Source organism: Natrix helvetica (assembly GCF_964273705.1).
Source record: "Natrix helvetica genome assembly, chromosome: 10".
In the NCBI taxonomy this organism is placed as follows: domain Eukaryota; kingdom Metazoa; phylum Chordata; class Lepidosauria; order Squamata; family Natricidae; genus Natrix; species Natrix helvetica.
In genome coordinates this window covers 6168432-6193432 of record NC_138561.1, presented here as the reverse complement: position 1 = coordinate 6193432, position 25001 = coordinate 6168432, and the positions used below count along the sequence as shown (strand labels likewise).

Here is a 25001-nt window from a genome sequence, read left to right as displayed (position 1 = left end):
TGGATTGCACGTTGCAGATTCCAACTCAGAATTGTGTCCTTTTCTAAAATTAGTCTGCAATATAAAATACGAAAATACAAAAGAAAATGGGAGGAAAAACAGGGAGGCAGGAGGGGAGGGAAAAGTGTAGGAAAAAGGGGGAAAAAAGAAAGGAAAAGGCGTTGACTTACGATTCCCTTTGATGCAATAGAATAAGACAACACCGAATCTCAACTTTTAAACTTTTACTTACTAGTATAAACTAGCCGTTTCTATAACAGGAAACCTAACTCATCGGTAAAACCCCAAATCAAAGATTCTCCCCCCTCCCTCCCCCTCCCAAGCACAAAGTCCAGAAGTGGTTTCCACGCAGAAATAGAAGTACTGGTGTTCTTTTCTTTAATCAGAAAAATCAATTCAGCCATCTCTGCTAACTCCATCAACTTTTGCAGCCATTCGTCCATTCTGGGAATCAAAAGTTCCCTTCTATTTTTGTGCATGCATAAAGTATTTGTGTCCTGAATAGGATAAACGCTTGGTTGAAGGAGGTCCGGCCTGGCCTCGTGAAATAATTCTCTTTTCTTCATTTGCATTCTTCCTCTCGCAACGGTGATTTGCCTTCCTGCTCTTCTTGGGAAAAAATATATTTGGAAGCTGTTTGGCAACATTTGGTTGTCGATGGCCAGTCTGGTGATCTTTATGCAGCTGCGTTACCTGTTCCATGAAGTTCAGCGCAGACTGCGGCGCCATAAGAATTACCTGCGGGTGGTTGGAAACATGGAAGCAAGGTGAGTCTCTTCCTTTAATTCTAGAGCGAGAAATAATGAACCCCCCCCCAACCTAGAGCCACATGTGTCTTGTCCTTTGGGGGGGAATTGGGGTGACTTTGCAAAATAATGACTACACAACACAGTATTCTTTATTGTCCGAGGGTGATTAGACGCACAAGGAATTTGTGTCTGGTGCATAAGCTGTCACAGGGCATACAAGCAACAAAGTGAGAAATCATAAGACATCAATAGGAGAAGGTAATGGGAAAGATGAGGATAGCAATAACAATAGAACTTAGATTTATAAGGTGCTTTGCAGCCCTCTCTAAGCGGTTTACAGAGTCAGCCCATTGACTCCCAACAATCTGGGTCCTCATTTTACTGACCTCGGAAGGATGGAAGGCTGAGTCAACCTTGAGCCGGTCAGGATTGAAGTGCTGTGGGCAGAGTTAGCCCCAAATACTGCATTCTAACTACTGGGAGGGAGGGAGGGAAGGAAGGAAGGAAGGAAGGAAGGAGGAAGGGAAGGAGGGAGGGAGGGAGGAAGGAAGGAAGGAAGGAAGAAAGAAAGAAAGAAAGAAAGAAGGAAGGAAGGAAGGAAGAAAGAAGGAAGAAAGAAAGAAAAAGACAGACAGACACTTAAGACTTATTTACCGCTTAACAGTGCTTTGTAGCCCTCTCTAAGCAGTTTACAGAATCGGCCTAGTGCCCCCAAAAGTCTGGGTCCTCATTTTATCGATCTTGAAAGGAAGTAAGACTGTATCAAACCTTGAGCTGGTCAGGATCGAACTGCTGGAGTGAGGAGTGAATTAGCCTGCAGTATTGCATTCCAACCACTGTGCCACCACAGCTCTATAATAATAATATAGGATAATAGTAATACAGCCCTACTAAATGGGTAAATGCCTTTAGACATGAGACAGCGGTGTGGGAATTAGGCATTCAGCAGAGCGATGGCCTGGGGGAAAAAACTATATGTCTAGTTAAATGTCTCCAGAGATTCTCAGTCATCCAGGTCATGGTTGTCCCCCCCCCCCCCCCAAAAAAAAAACAAAGCTTTTCAAAAAAACAAGCTTTGTTTTTCTTTGTAGACGTTTTGCTTCTCATCCAAGAAGTAGAGCAGAAGGAGCTTCTTGGATGAGAAGCGAAACCTCTTCAAAGAAAAGTTTGGGTCTAGTTGTTTTGACATGCAACGCCCCATAGCAGCGTCCTGACGGGAGGAGTTGAAACAGTTTATGTCCAGGATGTGAGGGGTCTGTAGATGTTTTCTCAGCCCTCTTTCTGACCTGTGCGGTATGCGGGTCCTCAATGGAAGGCAGGCTGGTTGCAATAGTTTCTTTCTACAGCCCCAACTATCCCTTGAAGTCTCTTACTTGTCCTGTACTGAGGTACAAATGACAGGCTTCATAATTCCTCTTTAGAACGTGGTTTTGGCACGGTTGGTCCACTATGCCTACATCTAGTGAGTTACAGGTAGGCCTTGACTTACAGCCAGTCGTTTAGCAACCACTCAAAGGTACAACGGCACTGGAAAAAGGGACTTAGGACCAGAGGTGGGCTTCAAACATTTTAGCAAGGGGGGTCTCTGCCCGGTTGCTGGGTGGGCGTGGCCTAGTCGGCCTCCTGCACCACAGCTGGGGGGGGAGGCATTTTTGCCCTCCCCGGGTGGTCCACCCCAGTACGAGCATACCTGTGCTTGCTGGGAGTAGCAGCCACCATACCAGAACGGTGCTTTGGAGGGCCCACCTGCCCACCCTCGTTCCTTACCTGTATTTGAAACAACTGGGCCATTTGCGCGCACACGCACAGCGTACGGCGCCAGAGCGACGCTCCGCCGAGCAGATGGAGCATCGCAGGGGGGTGGGTGTGCAGCACGCGTACCCATGTTGGACACCCGGCCTCGTTTCAGTATACCGGTTGCGACGGGATCTGGAACCTACCACTGCTCCGGAGGCTTTCCTCGAGCCTCCGGAAGGCCGAAAACGGTCTCTCCAAGCTCCAGAGGCCGGAAATGGACCCGTTTTTGGCCTTCCCGAACTTCTGGTAGGCCCGTTTTTCGCCCTTCCCGAGACTCTGCCCGCGCCCTGCACTTACTTGTATCCAAAACGGGCCGCGTGGAGACTCCTGGGAGGGGTGGTGTATGGTGGGCGGGGCCAACCAAGAGTGGGATTTAGGGGTTCTCCAAACTACACAGAATCTTAGCTAGAGGTTCTACTGAACTCCTACAAATCCCCCGCAGTCCACCGCTACTTAGGACCGGTCCTCACACACTCGTGACCGTCTCAGCATCCCCACATGTTCCTTGTGATCAAAATGTGGGCACATGGCAACTGGCCTGTGTTTACAACCATTGTAGCATCTTGGGGTCTTTTGATCGCCATTTTCAACCTTCCCAGCCAGCTTTCGACAAGCAACGTCAGTAGGGGGAAGCTGGGTTCGCTTAATGACCGCACGACTCACTTAACGACTGCGGTGATTCGCTTAGCCGTGGCAAAAATGGTGATACAATCAGGTGCAACTCACTTAACAACCACCTCGCGTAACAAGTGAAATTCTTTTCTCAATTGTGGTCGTAAGTTGAAAACTGCCTTGGAGTTACGGCCTCCTGAATTGACAGTCGTGCTCACCTTGGTGTTTGGTCTCTCTTGGCTTTTCCTAGGTTTGCAGTGGCGACTCCTGAAGAATTGGCCTCCAACAACGACGACTGTGCCATTTGCTGGGATTCCATGCAGGCCGCCCGGAAGCTCCCTTGCGGCCATCTCTTCCATAAGTAAGTCCTGCGGGGACAATAGGCTCCCTTATGGCTGTATGTGGAGATCTACCTGCATGGACAATTCAACTGCTCTCTGTCTCGATAAATTTAAAGGTGTACACGGGATATAAATGAACCAGTTTTGCATGATGCCACCGGATCCCCGAGACACCTCCAGAAGCAAATTGGGGTACCCTGTAAAGGTGGCATTTTTATCTGAATGTTATTTCTTTGTATTTACCATATTTTCGGAGTATAAGACGCTCCAAACTATAAGACACACCTAGCTTTTGGGGAGGAAAACAAGGGGAAAATATCTGCTTCTGCCTCCCAGCAATTTGCCTCCTTGCAACAAACAGCAAACAGCACAGACGATATACACTGTTTGTAGTGTTATATTTCAGACTATACTTGTACAGATGCTGTTAAAATTGATGTGCTTTCTGGAAGTATAGTTATTCTCTGCTATTTAAAAGAAGATACAATAGCACTGGGCCTCTTCAGATCAAGCATTTATTTTAAAAAGCTTCTTCATTTTGTTAAGTTGTCTAGAATAATAATAAAGCAGTCTTTAAAAAATAAGTTTAATAATTTGAACATTCTATAGGTATTTATAGTTGTTGACTTACCTCCTTGCAGCAAACAGCCAGATTAGCACAAGAAAAAAAAATCTGCCTCCCAGCAATTTGCCAAGTGGAGCAAACAGCAAGTTTCACTTTCAATTTCTCCCGATCATCAGCTGTTACAGGCTGCAGGGATTGCTATAGTTTATTGAAGCCTCTGCAAGCCCCGTTTGCTGCAAAGAGGAAAATTGCTGGGAGACAGAGGCTAAAGGGTGCGGGCCGTTGGGTGGGTGGGTAGGGCTACATTTGGTATATAATACGTACCCAAATTTTCACCCTCTTTTAGGGGGGGAAAAGGTGCGTCTTATACTCCGAAAAATATGGTAGTCAAATACGTTTTTTAAAAAAACTGCATTTTGTTTTATTTATTTTGCCCTGGAGTTAGATCTTGTATATTTTTTATTTTATCATTTTATTTATTTTATTTTATTTATTTTATTTATTTTATTTATTTTATTTATTTTATTTATTTTATTTATTTTATTTATTTTATTTATTTTATTTATTTTATTTATTTTATTTATTTTATTTATTTTATTTATTTTATTTATTTTATTTATTTTATTTATTTTATTTATTTTATTTATTTTATTTATTTTATTTATTTTATTTATTTTATTTATTTTATTTATTTTATTTTATTTATTTTATTTATTTTATTTATTTTATTTATTTTATTTATTTTATTTATTTTATTTATTTTATTTCTTTTATTTCTTTTATTTATTTTATTTATTTATTTATTTTATTTATTTTATTTATTTTTTTATTTCATTTATTTCTTTTATTTCTTTTATTTCTTTTATTTCTTTTATTTTATTTCTTTTATTGATGTAGTCATAAGACCAATCAATTATCATGTTTCTCTCTCTCATCTATCTATATATATCTATCTATTTCTCTCTTTCTCTACCTATCTATATCTATCTATCTGTGTGTCTGTCTGTCTATCTATCTATCTCTGTCATCTCTCTTTCTCCAGCATCTATCTATCTATCTATCTATCTATCTATCTATCTATCTATCTATCTATCTATCTATCTATCTATCTATCTATCTATCTACCGACCTACCGACCTACCGACCTACTGACCTATCATGTATCCATCCATCCATGCATCCAAAAGTAATTTAAGGTTGTAATATGTACTTTCATTCTCACCTCCAAGCCTTGGAAGGTTTCCATATTCTCAACTAAAATCTTACAGGATATTGATATTTTGGACTGAAACGTTGCAAAGTTTTGTTGTTTTTAATCTGAACTATTCTGAAAGTTTGAGCAGGAACATTGAGCTGAGATTTGGCCACTTAATAATGTATTTTCTGAGTTTCTGGGAAAGTTTTGTGTGTGACGTGGCCAAAATTGCCATTCCCATGGGTTGTGTAAACCCAACCTAAGGGTTTGAAGTCAGCAAGAGTGTGAGATTTTGCTGGATGCTTCTCCTGCTTTTCCCATTCTGGTCTCAAGGCCACTTTGTTGTCATTCATTGCAAGCTGCGCCATAAATATTTGCCAGTGTTTTAAGCAGGATCTAATAAGATAATTAGCCTCTGCTTGCCAGCGTTTGCGTTCCCTTGAGTAGCCTGGCCCCACCCCTTCAGCCTTGTTTTTCCATGTACCTTGAAAGGAATTATTTCTTTCCTTGGGAAATGAACTTAATGTAGGAGCAGAGGAGGCAGAGCCAAGGGTGGAGTCAAACAAGTCACGAGCCAAGAGTCCTTACGTTCCCCCTGACCTGTGATGGCGAACCTATGGCACACGTGCCACAGGTGGCACGCAGAGCCATTTGTCAGGGCACGTGAGGCATTGCCCTGTCAGCTGGCCAGCGCGCACCAGCTGACTTCAGCCTTCTTTTGAGGCCATTTTTGGCTCCCCGGAGGCTTCCCTGAAGCCTCCAAAGCACGAAAAAAACGGCCCTATGGGCAAACCGGAACTTCAGGAATGGACTTCCGGTTTGCTCGTGCATTCACGCCAGAAACCCGGAAGAGGAACGGGCAACCCTGCACGTGTCAGGCGACATGGCTCCATGTGCCGCTTTCGGCACATGTGCCATAGGTTCGCCATCACGGAACTAGACATTCCTAGGTCGCTCAATCGTTCATCATGCAAACGTTCCTTTCATTATGAACGAAGACAAACATTCATTCCCCGCGTAGGAAATCCATTTAGGTTTCTCTTTTGACCCTTAGCTCCTGCCTGCGCTCCTGGCTCGAGCAAGACACCTCCTGCCCGACCTGCAGGATGTCTCTGAATATTGCGGACAACCAGCAAGCTCCGGAGGACCACCCGAGAGAGAACCTGGATGAAAACTTGCCCCCTGTGGCAGCAGCCGAAGGAAGACCTCATCTCAACCAGCACAATCACTTCTTCCACTTTGACGGTGAGTTCACCACCCGCAGGTCACAACTACCGGTTCTTTCAAACCGATCCGAACCAGCAGCAGCTACTACTGCTCTGAGAGCCCCAAGAACCCCTCCTCTCAATCCTGAGCTACAAATATCCTTCCTTCCTTCCTTCCTTCCTTCCTTCCTTCCTTCCTTCCTTCCTTCCTTCCTTCCTTCCTTCCTTCTTTCCTCATTTTTCCCTCCTTCTCTTCCTTTCATCCATCTTTTCCCTCCCTCCTGCTATTCTCTCCTTCCTTCCTTCCTTCCTTCCTTCCCTCCCTTCCTCCCTCCCTCCCTCCCTCCCTTGAATTTCGCATCCTACTAATAAGGTGGCTTAGGATGTAACTTTATTTAGCTTTTATTGAAGTTAAGAAGTGCTAAAACAATTTAAAATGACAATAAAAACCCTTCTCTTTTCCATTTATCCAACTTTTTCCCTCTCTACTGCTATTCTGTCCTTCCTTCCTTCCTCCTTCCCTCCCTCCCTCCCTCCATCATTTTCCCTCCTTCTCTTTTTCCCTTCATCCATCTTTTTCCCTCCCTCCTGCTATTCTCTCCTTCCTTCCTTCCTTCCTTCCTTCCTTCCTTCCTTCCTTCCTTCCTTCCTTCCTTCCTTCCTTCCTTCCCTCCCTCCCTCCCTCCCTCCCTTCCTCCCTCCCTCCTTCCCTCCCTTGAATTTCGCATCCTACTAATAAGGTGGCTTAGAATGTAACTTTATTTAGCTTTTATTGAAGTTAAGAAGTGCTAAAACAATTTAAAATGACAATAAAAACCCTTCTCTTTTCCATTTATCCAACTTTTTCCCTCCCTCCTGCTATTCTCTCCTTCCTTCCTTCCTTCCTTCCTTCCTTCCTTCCTTCCTTCCTTCCTTCCTTCCTTCCTTCCTTCCCTCCCTCCCTCCCTCCCTCCCTCCCTCCCTCCCTCCCTCCCTCCCTTGAATTTCGCATCCTACTAATAAGGTGGCTTAAGATGTAACTTTATTTCGCTTTTATTGAAGTTAAGAAGTGCTAAACCAATTTAAAATGACAATAAAAACCTAAACATGAAAATTAAAAACCAAGATGACAGGCAGCCTGGATACATAAGAATTTTTCTCTATCTCCTCAGCCAGCCCTAATGTAGGGGGACCCATCAGGGGGCCAGGCCAAGTGGAAGAACCAGGCTCTCCTGGGTGGTCAAGGGGGCAGGGGCAGATCTCACCTCTAATGGGAAAATAGTCCAGAGAACAGGACCATTTATGATAGAAGCATTCTTGCGATAGGGGCTAAGATGCCGAGCTTGTCGATCAGAAAGGTCGGCAGTTCAGCAGTTCGAATCCCAAGCGCCGCGTAACGGAGTGAGCTCCCGTTACTTGTCCCAGCTTCTGCCAACTGAGCAGCTCTAAAGCACGTAAAAATGCAAGTAAAAAAGTAGGGACCACCTTTGGTGGGAAGGAAACAGCGTTCCGTGCGCTTTTGGTGTTTAGTCAATTCGGCCACATGACCACGGAGATGTCATCGGACAGCGCTGGCTCTTTGTCTTTGAAACGGAGATGAACACTGCCCCCTAAAGTCAGGAACGACTAGCACAGATGTGCGAGGGGAACCTTTACCTATGATTCATACATGTCATGACCTTAACAGACTTTCTAAAGCTCAACAGAACTGGGAAGAACCATTAAATTTCTTGAACATCAATTGGGCTTTACCTTTATAAATGTTGGCACTCCATACCTTAAGTTACTTAAGGACAATGAAAGGGAAGGATCTTTCAGAGATCTTCTGATTTCTCTCCTCCAGGGTCTCGCATTGCTAGCTGGCTCCCAAGCTTTTCAGTCGAGGTGATGCACACCACCAACCTCCTTGGAATCGCCCAGGCCAGCAACTCTCAGCTCAATGCCATGGTGAGTCCCGTCCCCTGCCCTGGTTTATATTTCGGAAGCCATTGCTGGTGTCAAGAAATCATTTTGGTAGCATCATCTGTTTTGGGGGGCTCCAAAGCTTAACCAAGGGACACTTAACCAGTGTCTAAAACACTGAGCTTGTCGATCAGAAAGGTCAGCAGTTCAGTGGTTGGAATCCCTAGCGCCGCGTAATGGAGTGAGCTCCCGTTACTTGTCCCAGCTTCTGCCGATCTAGTAGTTCGAAAGCACGTAAAAATGCAAGTAGAAAAATAGGGACCACCTTGGATGGGAAGGTAACAGTGCTCCGTGCGCCTTCGGCATTTAGTCATGCCGGCCATATGATCACGGAGACGTCTTCGGACAGCGCTGGCTCTTCGGCTTTGAAACGGAGATGAGCCCCGCCCCCTAGAGTCGGGAACGTCTAGCACATATGTGCGAGGGAAACCTTTACCTTTTTAAAGCTTAATCAAACCCTCTCTTGTAGCATAAGCATTTACAAACTATAGTCCACTGTGTCAACAGTCCAACTAGCGAACCCAAAAGGAGGAAACACCCTCGGGATCTTTGAATTCCCAAAAGTATAACTTTATTGGATACACCATCTCGGAACTACAGAAGCAAAACCGGCTCTGATTTTCCTGCGCAAAAGCTCACTTACTTAAACAATAGGTTCTCTTTCTCCCCACCCTGGGTATTCACACGGTCCAATTGTAAGACTTTCTTTTGTTATGAGAACAGTCTCCATCTAACACCGACAGCAGTGACCTTGGCTCTCACAGTCCGTAGATGAAAGCTTTAGCATTCCATTTTCCCTCCTCCCGCTCGAGTGGCAAGATGAAAAAGCAATAAAAGCTCAGAAGAAGTAAAGCAATCTTGACACACTGCTGTGGAATAGATGATTGAGGGCAAAAGGTTTACCTCCTGGCTGTAGAATTCTGGGAGTTGAAGTCCACAGACCTGAAAGCGGCTGAGATTGAGAAATATTGGGAGAAAAACAGGTAGCTCTGAACTTACAACCACAATTGAGCCCAACATTTCTGTTGCTAAATGAGACAGTTTTGCCCCATTTTGCGACCTACCTTGCCACAGTTAAGTGAATCAAAGAACAAGGAGTAAGGCCACAGGTGGACGATGAAGAGGGAATAAAAGAGGAGCAAAAGGGGAGTGGAGTTTGCAGGAAACAAGTAGTTCATTCCTGCATTCTTGCCAACTATTGCGGCGTCTGAAAGATATCGGCCTGGCCACTCTCCAAGCCCGATAAAGGCCGGTAATTGTGAACTATCTTGAAAGACTGTGGGAGAGGAATTCACTGTGATAAAAGGGGTTTATCAGGACAGTTAGTTCGCTTAATTGGTTCGTGACTCTCCAAGACTCCTTTCCAGGTTTTCCAGATATCGGCCTGGCAGCTCTCCAAGCCCGATAAGGTCTGTGACACTAAATCCTCCCTTGAAAGACTTTGCTGGATGTGAATGGGCAGAATTCACAGTCAATGAATAAAAGCGGTTTTTGTTGGGACGAGGAGTTTGCTTCATGCTCTCGGGAAGCCTCGGTCAGAACAGCATGTTGTACCTCCAGGCCCTTGCTATGTTTCAGAGCCGTCTCTGAAACCACCACTCAAAATTCATGCTGCTTCTTCACCCAAAAGTGCCCATGTTCCCCCTTGGCTTTTTTTTTTTTAATACATATACGCTGAACTTACATTTCTATTTCTTAAAAAAATAATAATAATGCCGATCTGGATGGTTGGAGATTTTGTAGCTGGTTTAATTCCTGAGCAATACTGAGCATTTTGACATGGTTTTCCCTAGGCCCATCAAATCCAGGAGATGTTCCCTCAGGTTCCTTACCACCTCATTCTCCAGGACCTGCAGCTGACCCGCTCGGTAGAAATAACAACGGACAATATTTTAGAGGGACGCATCCAGGTGCCTTTCCCAACACAGGTGGGTCCAACACAAGAGACCCTGAACTGGGCAAGATAATTCTTTCTTTCTTTCTTTCTTTCTTTCTTTCTTTCTTTCTTTCTTTCTTTCTTTCTTTCTTTCTTTCTTTCTTTCTGTCTGTCTGTCTGTCTGTCTGTCTGTCTGTCTGTCTGTCTGTCTATCTATCTATCTATCTATCTATCTATCTATCTATCTATCTATCTATCTATCTATCATCTATCTATCTATCTATCTTATCTATCTTATCTATCTATCTATCTATCTATCTATCTATCTATCTATCTATCTATCTATCTATCTATCTATCTATCTATCTATCATCTATCTATCTATCTATCTTATCTATCTTATCTATCTATCTATCTATCTATCTATCTATCTATCTATCTATCTATCTATCTATCTATCTATCATCTATCTATCTATCTATCTATCTATCTATCTTATCTATCTTATCTATCTATCTATCTATCTATCTATCTATCTATCTATCTATCTATCTATCTATCTATCTACCTACCTACCTACCTACCTACCTACCTACCTACCTACCTACCTACCTCTCTACCTACCTCTCTACCACTATCTCTATCTATCTATCTATCTATCTATCTATCTATCTATCTATCTATCTATCTATCTATCTATCATCTATCTATCTATCTATCTTATCTATCTTATCTATCTATCTATCTATCTATCTATCTATCTATCTATCTATCTATCTATCTATCATCTATCTATCTATCATCTATCTATCTATCTATCTATCTATCTATCTATCTATCTTATCTATCTTATCTATCTATCTATCTATCTATCTATCTATCTATCTATCTATCTATCTATCATCTATCTATCTATCTAATCCACTCCTCTCTCTCTCTCTCCCTCTTAAAATACAATATATATATAATTCAGAAATACTATGTGCATTCTACGCCATAGATATTTTGCAATATCTATGGATTAAAACTGCAGCCTCTGAATTCCCACTTCATTTTGTAAGCGTTGTTCAGAAATCCATGGAAAGTCTTGAAAAGCCTGTGTGGTCTACTCCACCCATTTGGGGTTCTTTTGTGTGGTTGAGTTTTGTCCAACCTGGGATGAGTTGTGTGGAGTCTTTTCTACTCCACTTAAGCAACTCTGAACGTTGTTGGCTTTCATGAAAAGAACAAAGGGTTGGGTTTTTGGAGTAACATGCAAATTACTTTTCAGATAATTCTACAATGAAAGGCCTTGCCCCAAAAAGAACCCTGATTATTTCCCATCATCATGGACATAGAATAGAATAATGGAATGTGAATACTGGAATGTGAATAGAATAGGAATAGAATAGAAATAGAATAGAATTAGAATAGATGGAATAGAATAGAATAAAATAGAATTCTTTATTGGCCAAGTGTGATTGGACACACAAGGAATTTTTCTGTGGTGCATATACTCTCAGTGTACCTAAAGAAACATAAAATAGAATACATCCATCAAGAATCATAAGATACAACACTTAGTGATAGTCATAGGTTACTAATAAGCAGTCAAATCATATTAGGAAACAAACAATATAAATTGTAAAGGTACAAGCAACACGGTTATAATCATAAGTGGGAAGAGATAGGTACTAGGAAAGAGATAGGTAGTAGGAAGGAAGAGAAGAATAATAGTAATACAGTCTTAGTAGATAATTTGACAGTGTTGTGGGGATTATTTGTTTAGCAGAGCGATGGCGTTTGGGAAAGAACAGTCCTTGTGTCTTGTTGTTCTGGTGTGTAGTGCCCTATAGCGTCGTAGTTTTGAGAGTAGGAGTTGAAACAATTTATGTCCAGGATGTGAGGGGTCTGTAGATATTTCCACAGCCCTCTTTTTGACTCGTGCAGTTATATAGGTTTATAATGTTGGAGCTTTAAGGCATTTGTTTTCCAAAAGACATAGGGAACAAAATAATCAGATAACTGCCAGATATTCTTTTCAAATCTTGTAGATTGATCTCTTCAAGTTTTCATGTGTCCATGTGTCTTATTTGTTTTAACTTGTTTCATTGTCAGATGTGTGCAATAACCACATAAGAAGCTACCATAGAGTTGTGACATAATGTAATGGTATGTGGGAAAGACGTTAGGAGGTGGGGCCAAGAGATGCTTCCTAGGAAACGGTCAAATAAGAGAGGGCATAGCCTGCAGCTTTGTACTGGATGGAGCAAGAGGCTCAGAAGAGACCTTTGCCAGTTTCTCAGGCTCTAAAAGAGACACGGGGAGATTAGTACTTTCAGACATACACAGTTCTGTTAATGTAAGCCTTACTATAAAGCAGGTGTGTCCAAACTTGGGAACTTTAAGACTTGTGGACTTCAACTCCCCAAAAGTTTGGACACCCCTGCTATAAAGTAGCATTAATTTACCTGGTTTCTTGTCTGGTCCACTTAGTAAAGGCCACACAGGCTTTTAAAAACGTTCCTTCCATGGGCTTCTGGACAACCCTTACAAAAGGAACTGGGAATTCAGAGCATGCAGTTTTCATTCAGCTAATTTTTCAAAATCTATGGTGCAGATTGCACACAATATTCCTGAATTATACATATGATAGACAGACGGACGGACGGACGGACGGACGGACGGACGGATGGACGGATGGATGGTAGATAGGTTATAGAAGGAAGAAGAGAGAGAGATGGTTGATAGATATAATGATGATATTATCTATTTAAGGAGATAGGCAGGCAGGCAAGCAGGCAGATAAATTGATGATAGATGATAGGTAGGTAGATACCATAGATAGATAGATAGATAGATAGATAGATAGATAGATAGATAGATAGATAGATAGATAGATAGATGATAGCTAGCTAGATGATAGATAGATAGATAGATAGATAGATAGATAGATAGATAGATAGATAGATAGATAGATATAGATAGATAGATAGATAGATAGATGGATGATTGATAAATAGATAGATATGATAGATAGGTATGAGAGAGATACGATGGATATGATAGATAGATAGATATACAGACAGACAGACAGACAGACAGACAGACAGACAGATAGATAGGTGATAGAAGGAAGAAGAGAGAGAGATGGATGATAGATGATAATGATGATAGATCTATCTATTTAAGGAGATGCAGGCAGATAAATGGATGATAGATAATAGGTAGGTAGATACTGTAGATATAGATATATATATATATAGATAGATAGATAGATAGATAGATAGATAGATAGATAGATAGATAGATAGATAGATAGATAGATAGATGATAGATATAGATAGATAGATAGATAGATAGATAGATAGATAGATAGATAGATAGATAGATAGATAGATAGGATAGATATAGATGAAAGATAGGTAGATACGTAGATGATAGGTAGACAGACAGACAGCTGGCTGGATGATAGGTAGATAGGAATAGATAGATAGAGGTACATTGGTAGATAGATAAGTGAGTGAATTATAAGATGATAGAGGGAGACGGAGACAGATAATAGACAAAAATCTTTACAGCCTTGCAAGTTTTGATAAATGACTTATTTATCTTTATAAAGTATACTTCATAGTTTATAAAGATTAATAATTGCAAATACAAATATACATTATTTTCCACAACAAGGAAAAAATAGAGATGGTTAAATTGATTGCTTTATTTAAAGCCAAGAATATATCTAATTTTGTTTCCACGCGGAAACCACTTCTGGATTTTGTGCTTGAGATGGGGAAAAAAATGAAATGGATTTGGGGTTTTTCTGATTAAATAGGTTTGTAGTTATAGAAATGGCTAGTATATATTACTATGTAAAAGCAAAAATTTGAGGCTGTAACATTATTATCTTTTACTCTGCTGGAAAGAGTAAAATGTTTTGTCAAATGTTTTTCTTCTCCTTTTTCCCTTTTACCCTACGCTGCCTCTTCTTCCCTTTATCCTCCCCTAGTTTCTTATTATTTGGCAAGTTTCACTTTCAGTTTTCTTTTTTGTGTGTGTGTGTTTTCTATTCTGATAAGCTAATAAAATTTGAATTTAAAAAAATAATCAGTCGGTATGTCCCACGGCCTCAAAATGGGAGTTTCAGCAGGATCCATAACACAATTTAAAATGCTTACAAAAAAGGAAGTTTCATGTTTTCCATCTCAGTGAATTCTTTTTTTTTTTTCAAACATGCACAGCGTTCTGACAGTATCCGACCAGCATTGAATAATCCTATAGAAAGGCAGAATACCGATCAAGAAGATGCTGAGGAGGACATGGAGGTAATGTGGCAAAGGAAGGGTATAATAAAGAGCCGTGGTGGCATAGTGGTTAGAATGCAGTATTGCAGGCTAACTCTGCCAACTGCCAGCAGTTCGATTTTCACCAACTGAAGCTTGACTCAGCCTCCCATCCTTCCAAGGTTGGTAAAGTGAGGATCCATCCATCCATGATGAGCAGTGGTTAGAATGCAGTGTTTCATGCTAACTCTGCCCACTGCCAGCAGTTCAATCCTGACTGGCTCAAGGTTGACTCCGCCTTCCATCCTTCCGTGGTGGGTAAAACGAGGACCCGGATTGTTGGGGGGGGCAAGAGGCTGAGTCCGTAAACCGCTTAGAGAGTTCTGGAAAGCACTGTAAAACGGTATTTGAATCTAAGTGCTATTGGTATAGCTTTCTCTCTTTATGTCTCTTTATCTTTTCATTGAACCCTGGTGGCACCTTGGGTAAAATGCACACGTTGCAGACTAACTCTGCCCACTGCTAGCAGTTCAATACTGACCAAAGGCTCAAGGTTGACTCAGCCTTCCATCCTTCTGAGATGGGTGAAAAGAGGACCCAGATTGTTGGGGCAATAGGCGGACTCTGTAAACCATTTAGAGAGGACTACAAAGCCCTATGAAGTCTAAGTGCTATTGCTATCTATACAGAGATAGTTTTCTCTGTAGGGAATTGGCTGAATCTATTACTTCAGGTCAGGGATGCCCAATTTAAAAACCTTTCAGGCTGTTTTCCTCTTTGCCTCTTTTCCTTTCGTGTGCATTTTATTGCTGTTGCCAATTTTCTTCCTTTCATGCTCTGTGGCCGTAATAAATGCACCGACGGAATTAATCGATGAACGAATGCAAACGGGATTTGTTTCTCTCTCCCCCCCCCCCTTTCGTCCTGCGTGGCAGACGGAAAGGATCCCGCTTGAGCTCAGCTCAAGGCTGGAAGACACAACGGAGTTTAATGAAATGGAAGCCGAAGCAGTCGAGACAGAGGACTTCGAAGTGAGAGGCAGTCGCTTTTCCAAGTCAGCAGATGAGAGGCAGCGGATGCTGGTTCAGAGGAAGGAAGACTTGTTGCAACAAGCACGCAGGTGTGTGTCTGGAGGATGCTCTGTGCAGTTGTGATATTGTTGTGGCCCACCAGTGGCCAGCGGAGCAGGCAGCAGATTTGGACGGTGAGGAGGTTGGGGAGGAAGATAGGCCAGTCCTGGAGTCTGGGGAAGGCTCTGATGAGGGCTCTGTGTCGGAGGCAGAGATGGGGCCAGAGCCTTATGCCAGTTATCAGCTGCCTTCAGAGTCAGACATCAGTGAGGCAGAGGAACAGGTGGAGTCTGTTCCTTGTGTGCGCATGCGCAGAGTGGCCAGACGAAGAGAACAGCTAAAGAACCGGTCGACTTGGGAATAAGGCCACAGGTGGACGGTGAACAGCCCCTCCCAGAGGGAATAAAAGAGGAGCGAAAGGGGAGTGGAGTTTGCAGGAGACAATTAGTTCACTTAATTGGTTCGTGACTCTCCGAGACTCCTTGCCAAGTTTTGCAAATATCGGCCTGGCCGCTCTCCAAGCCAGATAAGGTCTGTGACCGTAAATCCTCCCTTGAAAGACTTTGTTGGATGTGAATGAGCAGAATTCACAGTAAATTAATAAAAGGGGCTTTGGTCGAGACAAGGAGTTTGCTTCAGGCTCTCGGGAAGCCTCGGCCAGAACAGATATTTCCTGTCCGGTGGTTCCCCTAACTGTAGGAAAGTGCAGGTACAAAGATGGATTTAGCAATACATTTACAGAGTGTTTCCTGAAAGATCCAGTGAGAAGATTTAGCCAAAGGGAAATCTGAGATTTGAAAGATAGGGAGTGAAGAGGTATGGTTTGATATTTTGATGCTACTGTGTGATTGTTGGTTCTACTGTCACTCTGGACTCTGTAGATGCCCTGTTTGTGTGCTTCTCTTCGCTCCTCTCCTCTCCACCCCCTCCCCTCCTTTCCTCTCCTCTTATTTCTTCCCCCAAAGAGCAGGTACTTCCTTCCTATTTTCTATGCTTGAAAATGTTTGCATGGGGCCTAACAAACATCCCAGAAGTTCAAATGCCTTTCAGGGCAGCTCCGCTTCTTTCAGTTGCCAAACCAGTTGGATTATGCAAATTAGAACCCCATTGCCATTAAATACACACCAATCTTCTCCCTTTGCTGATCTGGACAGGCCCTTTTGAGCATTTCTTGGGTGTAGCATCTTTGGGGTGCAAAATCTGATTTGGTGCAGGTAGTCCTCGGTTTATGACCACGATTGAGCCCAACCTCTCTGTTGTTCCATAGGACATTTTTTTAAAGCCAAGTTTGCTCCAATTTACAACTTTTCTTGCCACAGTTGTTAAGCGAATCACTGCAGTTGTTCAGTTATCGACTCCGTTGTTAAGCAAGTCTGGCTTCCCCATTGACAGTGCTTGTCAAAATGTCCGAAAAGGGGATCCCAGACCCCCTCCTCCCTGGACTCAGCAACGGTCATAAATATGAACTTGCTGCCAAGCATCTGAGTTGTGATCAAATGACCATGGGGATGTTGCAACAGTGTGAAAATATGTCAAAAGCCGCTTCTGTCAGTGCCGTTGTAACTTCGAACCATCACTAAATGAACTGCCGTAAGTCGAGGACTACCTTTATTTGCTGATGAATTGATTTTACGTAGCCGGAAGACACTCCTTCAGCAGAGCAAAGCGTCTGGCAGGCCCAAAACTGATACTTAACGATCGTCACAACAAAGAATGTTCTTCCTGCGCCAACTCAGGAAGCTCAAACTGCCCAAAGAGCAGCTGATTCAGTTCTACAGAGGAATTATTGAGTCTGTCATCTGCACCTCCATAACTGTCTGGTTTGGTTCTGCAACCCAACAAGACAGACACAGACTTCAGGGGATAATTAGAACTGCAGAAAAAACAATGGCTGCCACCCTGCCTTCCACTGAGGACCTGTATACTACACGAGTCAAAAAGAGAGTTGTGAAAATATCTACAGACCCCTCGCATCCTGGACATCAATTGTTTCAACTCCTACCTCAAAATGATGCTCTAAGGCACTACACACCAGAACAACTTGACACAAGGACAGTTTTTTCCCTGACTGCCATCACTCTGCTTAACAACTAATTCCCACAACACTGTCAAATTACCTACTAAGACTGTATTACTATTTTCTTCCCTTCCTTCCTAGTTCTTATCTCTTCCCACTTATGACTATAACCATGTTGCTTGTATCCTTACGATTTATATTGTTCTGTTTGTTTCCTAGTATGATTTGATTGCTTATTAGTAACCTTGGCTATCACTAAGTGTTGTATCTTATGATTCTTGATGAATGTATTCTATTTTATTTCTCTTTATGTACACTGAGCACATATGCACCAAAGACAAATTCCTTGTATGTCCAAACACACTTGGCCAATAAAGAATTCTATCCTATCCTATCCTATCCTATCCACTTGGCCAATAAAAATTATGTTCTGTTCTGTTCTGTCCTATCCTATCCTATCCTATTCACTTGGCCAATGAAAAATTCTATCCTATCCTATCCTATCGTATCCTATCCTATCCTATCCACTTGGCCAATAAAAAAATATGTTCTGTTCTGTTCTGTTCTGTCCTATCCTATCCTATCCACTTGGCCAATAAAAATTATGTTCTGTTCTGTTCTGTCCTATCCTATCCTATCCTATCCACTTGGCCAATAAAAATTATGTTCTGTTCTGTTCTGTCCTATCCTATCCTATCCTATCCTATCCTATCCTATCCTATCCTATTCACTTGGCCAATGAAAAATTCTGTCCTATCCTATCCTATCGTATCCTATCCTATCCTATCCACTTGGCCAATAAAAAAATATGTTCTGTTCTGTTCTGTTCTGTCCTATCCTATCCTATCCTATCCTATCCTATCCTATTCACTTGGCCAATGAAGAATTCTGTCCTGTCCTATCCTATCCTATCCTATCCTATCCTATCCTATCCACTTGGCCAATAAAAATTATGTTCTGTTCTGTCCTATCCTATCCTATCCTATTCACTTGGCCAATGAAGAATTCTGTCCTGTCCTATCCTATCCTATCCTATCGTATCCTATCCTATCCTATCCACTTGGCCAATAAAAATTATGTTCTGTTCTGTTCTGTCCTATCCTATCCTATCCTATTCACTTGGCCAATAAAAATTCTGTCCTATCCTATCCTATCCTATCCTATCCTATCCTATCCTATCCTATCCTATCCTATCCTATCCTATCCTATCCTATCCTATCCTATCCTATCCAATTGGCCAATAAAGAATTCTATTCTATTCCTGTTTTTCCAGGCGCTACCTTAACAAAAGCTTCGATGATTCCACGCCGGACTTTTCCTCCCAGGTGGAAGGCCCAGCCTCCGACTCCATCACATTACGACGCAGGATGTTGGCCGCCGCCGCTGAGCGAAGGTTACAGAAACAGCAGCCGTCCTCCTAACGCTTCCGGTCCGCCATTCCTTCCCCCACACGCAAACCTCAATATCGTCCCGCGGTCTCCTCGCTGGGATCTCCTCCGAGCTCAGAAAAAGAGCGCAGCTCTGAGAAGCAGGGATCAGGTTGGGCCGCCTCTCCGCTCTCTCTTTCTCAAAAAAAAAAAAAAAAAAAAAAAGCATGTGATTGCTCATAAGTGTTTGGACGGCTGACCAATTCGCCTTTTCTCTCGGGTTGATTGGGTTTTTTTTCCAGGTTGGGTTTTCCCTCTCTTTTTTTTAATTTTTTTTTTCAGGGGGTGCCTAATTTGTCCACCCTGCCACCCACCCCTCTTCGTGACCCAAGGGGCAACTTCCCAAGCTTACTGTGTGTTGCCAGAGGGAGAGGAGGAATGGGGGGTGGGGCACATGCTTGTGGACAGTGTGTGTGAAAGTGTCCCTTTCTGATATGACTTCCTCGTGAAGGTTTTTTCAGGAGGAGTAGAATAAGTGAGAAGTGAAGGGTTATTTTTTTAAAAAAGAAAAAGAAATTGTCATTCCATCCTCCTGCTCCTCTCATTCCCCTCCTTCTCCTCCTCTCCTTCTCCTCCTCTACTTCTCCTTCTTCTCCTCCTCCTTCTTCTCTTTCTCCTTCTCCTCCTCCTTCTCCTTCTTCTCCTCCTCCTCTCCTCCTCCTCCTTCTTCTCTTTCTCCTCCTCTCCTTCTCCTTTTCCTCCTCTTTCTCCTTCCCTTTCTCCTTCCTTTTCTCCTTCTCCTCCTCCTCCTCTCTTCCTCCTCCTCCTCCTCCTCCTCCTCCTCTTCCTCCTCCTCTTCTCCTCCTCCTCTTCCTCTCCTCCTCCTCTCTTCTGTAAGCAAACATGCCTGCTGTTTCCACCCCATCCCAAACGTATGCCTCATTGTTTGGGTGAAGCTGACATTTCTACAGTTGAGGGCAAGGAAGCAACGCATGTAAATCTGCAGGAGTTGCATCGGAGCAAAAGTTTTCCCGCAGTTTCCCAGCGACTCAAAGCCAGGCGTTCAAACTCCCCCCCCCCCTCTTTCCTTGCGTGGAAAGTTTTGAATCGTCTCTGGGTTGCTTCGCTTGAGAGGCTGGCGAGAAAATTCAATGTTTCGCTGAGGCTAGCATTAGAAAACCCAGTCGCGAGGAAGCTGCCAGTCGCCTTTTAGTGCAGCGTTTCAGCTCAGCAAGCAGGGCAAAGCGAAGCGAATTCAACTTGGGAGGTAAATGGCAGAGAACGCAAAAATCTATTTTTTTAAAGTGTACATTTTGCAATAACATTAGCTTAATTAAGATGTGCAGGTTTAAAAGACTCGAGGGCTATTTGATATGGAGTTAAGTATGTCCCAGCAGTTGTCGAATCCCTACATTGCTAGTAACTCTGTCGGAAGCTTCTTAGGTTTTTGGCTCCATAAATATGTTTACAACGCAAGGCAAGCAATTTTTAAGTGTTTCAGGAGTATCCCCCGTATCCAGAAAAGAGCCCAGTATTAACGGGGAAAAAAAAAACAAAACGGAATTTCTTTCCCTGCTAGGTTTGTAGGACGTTTAAAGGTGAATAAAACTGGACAGTGTTTAAGTGAAGATAATTTATTTCGATACGCCCCTTTGCAAAGCCTTACTTTTCAATGCTGTTTAAACTTTGGAAGGGGGAAAGAAAAATACAGACTCTTTTTGTGGTTCGATTTTGCTCAGTACTCAGCTCTTCGTTTTTATTGTTTAAAAAAAAAAAAAGGAAAATAAAACTCTCGATCAGTGTTGGAAAGGTTTCGGTGGTCTTTTTCTGACCCTTTCCCTTCACCCCGGCTTCCCATTGGTCAGTGTCACCTCAAGGAAAAGCTTTGGAGCTCTGCAGGTGAGTGTGTTAACGTTTGGGGTTGCGAAGCTTATGCGGTTGTCCCGGCTGAGAGTTTAGTTCTATCCCTGAAAGCAAAGCATCGTTCTGAATTTCTATTTCAATGTGGTGGCATTTCCACATTAAGCAGTGGAGCGGTTCATCATAATAAATGACGGAGTCCTCAGCATGCGACCGCAGTTGAACCCAACATTTCTGTTGTTAAGTGAGACATTTCTAAAGTGAGTTTTACCCCACCTAAGACCTTTCTTGCCACCGTTGTTAAGCAAATCACTGTGTCAGGGATCCAAGTAACATCCCCAACGAAAGAAGACTCCGAGGCTTGAGTTTCCTCAAAGTTCCATTTTATTAGGGATGTCCTATTGGCACATCTGGGAAAAGCTGAATCTGAAAGCTTCCATGTTTTCTCCCACCCAAAGGAAAGTCCAAGCCCCTGCCCAGCACCCACGTGTCCATCACATGGTCCAATCAGACCCTGTCCCAATTGGAGAGACCTCCCAGGCACGCCACTCCAGGTGCAGGGCAAGACGTCCTTGACTCTCTGAGAAAGGAATGTTGTTATGGCTATATATATCTCCCATACTCCATATAATCCCTCCTCCCATTTCCCCACAGCATTGTGGCAGGCCGGAAGTCCCAATGCAAAAGATGGCTTCCAGGCCTGACAGGCTGCCACCCCCAGATCAGAAGAGCGTGTTCTGTAATGAGATTAACATAGGGGTTTAAAATCAAAACCCTAACCACAAGAAGAGATGTCCTATTGGCACATCTGGGAAAAGCCGAATCTGAAAACTTCCAGGTTTTCCCCACCCAAAAGAAAGTCCAAGCCCCTGCCCAGCACCCACATGTCCATCCCATGGTCCAATCAGGTATCGCCCCTGTCAGAGGAAATTTCACCCTGAGCTAATGAGGTGTAGACCGTCGGCTTTTCCAAACAGCATATCTTCAAGAAGCGAAAGTAAGATCCAATAACAAGTTCTAATTAAAACAAACTTTTAATATGAAAATAAGAAAATAAACAGATCTATCTAATTGTTACATTTTGGCAAGAGCAGTTTGTCGCCCACCTTCTTGGCAGACGAACAGAAGATCAAAAGGAAAGAAGTCTCTGGAATGTGTGATGTATATGAAACATATTAAGCATGTGCAGTAAATCATTGCTGTTAAGGGCCTATGACCTGTGCAGTAACTCTTCAGCTCGGCTAGCAAACAATTAACGCAGTGACAGTCCCAACTGGAGATGCCTCCCAGTCACACCATCGCAGCTGCAGGGCAAGACGTCCTTGACTCTCTGAGAAAGGAAGGTTATTATGACTATATATATCTCCCATACTCCATATAATCCCCCCTCCCATTTCCCCACAGCATTGAGTGTGGCAGGCCGGAAGGCCCAATGCAAAAGATGGCTTCCAGGCCTTGACACACTGCAGTTAAAAGTCAGTAACTAGGTTGTTAAATGAATCTTGGCTTGTCAGAAGGTCACAAAAGGTCATGATATGACCTCGGGACCCTGCAACCGTCATGAATACATGCCAGTTCCCAAGCATCTTGAATTTTGATCACGTGATCATAGGGATGGTCACGCAAAGGTCATAACTTTGAATAACCGTCATAAATCACATTTTTCAGCCCCGTTATAACTTTGAACGGTAGTTCAACGGACTGTTGTAAGTCGAGGACTACCTGTATGTTGATTCCCCCCCCCAATCTTCATGCAGCATTGTCCCACCACATTGAGGGGCATTAACCCATCTTTTGGAACCTTTGACCTCTTAAAACAAAGGTTGCCTCTCCTTCTGGAAAGCTTGTCCATCTCTTGGTGATGCCGTCTGTCAGACCTGCCACAAATTTAGACCTCAAAGTAGCGAACTATCTTTGGCCTACTTTGCTGAGAAAAGTGTCTTTTTATTAGAGATCAAGTGTATTGCAGCAAGGCATAGCCAGAACTGAGATTCATATGCTAAAATCCCTATGTTCCTTCTCCTTTCCCGTCCTTAATTGTCTTTCCCGCTTCAAGGTAACCAATTAAAAGTCTTGCAAGCTGTTTTCCTAGCGGTCAGTTCAAGCGTGCTCTGGTGTGCCGCTCCTTCCTTCTTCCACCTGGGCGACCTTGAAGCAACGTCTCAAGATGGCACAGGACTTACTTTCTCTTGTGGGTTGCTGTCGCTCTTACTGCTGGTTTAGTGCGCAAAAAATGCTCCGTGCGCGTACGCATTTGCACCTGAAAAGGTCTGCGCATGCACAAAATGTTAAAAAGGGGGGGGGGAATTACATTTCTGCAAAGAATTTCTGTGAAAATCAAGATGGCGTCACCGTATGAGAACCAATTTGGAGGCGTGGCAGGCCGGGTCGCCGCCAGTTCCAGAGACCCAAGCCGCCAAGTTACTACTGGTTCAGCCAAACTGATCCGAACCCGTAGGAACCCACCTCTGTTTCCGTTTCCCAAGCATGCCCCCTTCTTCATAATTCATGGATGGCTATGAAATTTACCGATTGTTTTGGAATATGTTTTTCTCTCTTCCAAAGTAGTTATTTAGGTCCGCTACCACTAGATGGCACCTTTATCCTTGCCTCCTTCAGCAGAATGACCTATTTCAGCAGGAGGATGAGAAAAATGAGCTATTTGTTTTTAAAAGGGCGTTTATATGTAATGGAATGGCTGTTCATGCAACCCACTAAACGGGGGTCAAGGGTCCCAATAGCTGTTGCATTTGCATTAAGATGTTAAGCTTGGTTGACCACGAATGAGTCCCTGTAAGCAGGTTTAAATATTTCTGGCAAAGGTGGGAATTGAAAATAAACATATCTGTGTTCCTTCCTTGCTTTTTGCAATTTTCTCATTAGGCAGGAAGGGAAATCTAGTCCAGCCCTCTGCTTAGGACAGGAAACCCTACACCACTTCAGACAAATCATTATCCAACAACTTCTTAAAAACTTCCAGTGTTGGGGCATTCACAACTTCTGGAGGCAAGCTGTTCCACTGATTAATTGTTCTAACTGTCAGGAAATTTCTCCTTGGTTCTAAGTTGCTTCTCTCCTTGATTAGTTTCCACCCATATCTTCTTGTCCTGCCTTCAGGTGCTTTGGAGAATAGCTTGACTCCTCTTCTTTGTGGCAACCCCTGAGATATTGGAAGACTGCTATCATGTCTCCCCTAGTCCTTCTTTCTATTAAACTAGACATACCCAGTTCCTGCAACCGTTCCTCATATGTTTTAGCCTCCAGTCCCCTAATCATCTTTGCTGGTCTTCTCTGCACTCTTTCTAGAATCTCCACATCTTTTTAACATCGTGGTGACCAAAACCGAATGCATTATTCCAATGTGGCCTTACCAAGGCCTTATAAAGTGGTATTAACACTTCACGTGATCTTGATTCTATCCCTCTGTTTATGCAGCCTAGAACTCTGTTGGCTTTTTTGGCAGCTGCTGCCCACGGCTGGCTCCTATTTAAATGGTTGCCCACTAGGACTCCAAGATCCCTCTCACAGTTACTACTATTGAGCAAGGTATCACCTATACTGCACCTGTGCATTTCGTTTTTCTTGCCTAAATGTAGAACCTTCCTTTTTTTCACCATTGAATTTCCATAAAGTTTATGGAATGGCTTCTGGGAATTCCAGTTATGTTTTCTCCCTCTCTTAACAATATTATAGTCTGAAATATATCCCAGAATTAAAAAATATAAAGATTCAGGACTGTGTAATGCGATGTTTACTAATTGAAAAGCTTTGAAAAAGAAGAGAGAGAATTAGTGGACCATGCAAAATTATAGGTACTGTATTTTTTGGAGTATAAGGCGCACCTTTTCCCCCATAAAAGAGGGTGAAAATTTGGGTGAGTCTTATACACTGAATGTAGCCCCCCCCCCACCGTCCCTCACCCTTTGGCCTCTGCCTCCCAGCAATTTATCTCCTTGCAGCAAACAGGGAAAATAGGGCTTGCAGAGGCTGCAATAGGCTATAGCAATTCCTGCAGCCTGAAACAGCTGATGATTGGGAGGCCCATACTGAAATTGAAAGTGAAACACGCTGTTTGCTCCAAGAGGCAAATTGCTGGGAGGCAGAGGCAGATTTTTTTTCTTGTGCTAATCTGGCTGTTTGGCTGCAA

General features: G+C 43.0%; 1 protein-coding gene across 1 annotated transcript in view; it reads left to right on the top strand.

Moving 5' to 3' along the window:
• Positions 1 to 20803, top strand: part of AMFR (autocrine motility factor receptor) — a 38930-nt gene extending 18127 nt beyond the window's left edge. The window contains exons 7-14 of the mRNA XM_081963351.1: positions 634 to 767; positions 3409 to 3519; positions 6314 to 6504; positions 8287 to 8390; positions 10199 to 10333; positions 14499 to 14582; positions 15476 to 15660; positions 18901 to 20803. Coding sequence (XP_081819477.1) covers positions 634 to 767; positions 3409 to 3519; positions 6314 to 6504; positions 8287 to 8390; positions 10199 to 10333; positions 14499 to 14582; positions 15476 to 15660; positions 18901 to 19048 — 1092 coding nt within the window. The 3' untranslated portion in view covers positions 19049 to 20803. The remainder of the gene's footprint in view (positions 1 to 633; positions 768 to 3408; positions 3520 to 6313; positions 6505 to 8286; positions 8391 to 10198; positions 10334 to 14498; positions 14583 to 15475; positions 15661 to 18900) is intronic.
• The last annotated feature ends 4198 nt before the right edge of the window (positions 20804 to 25001 follow it).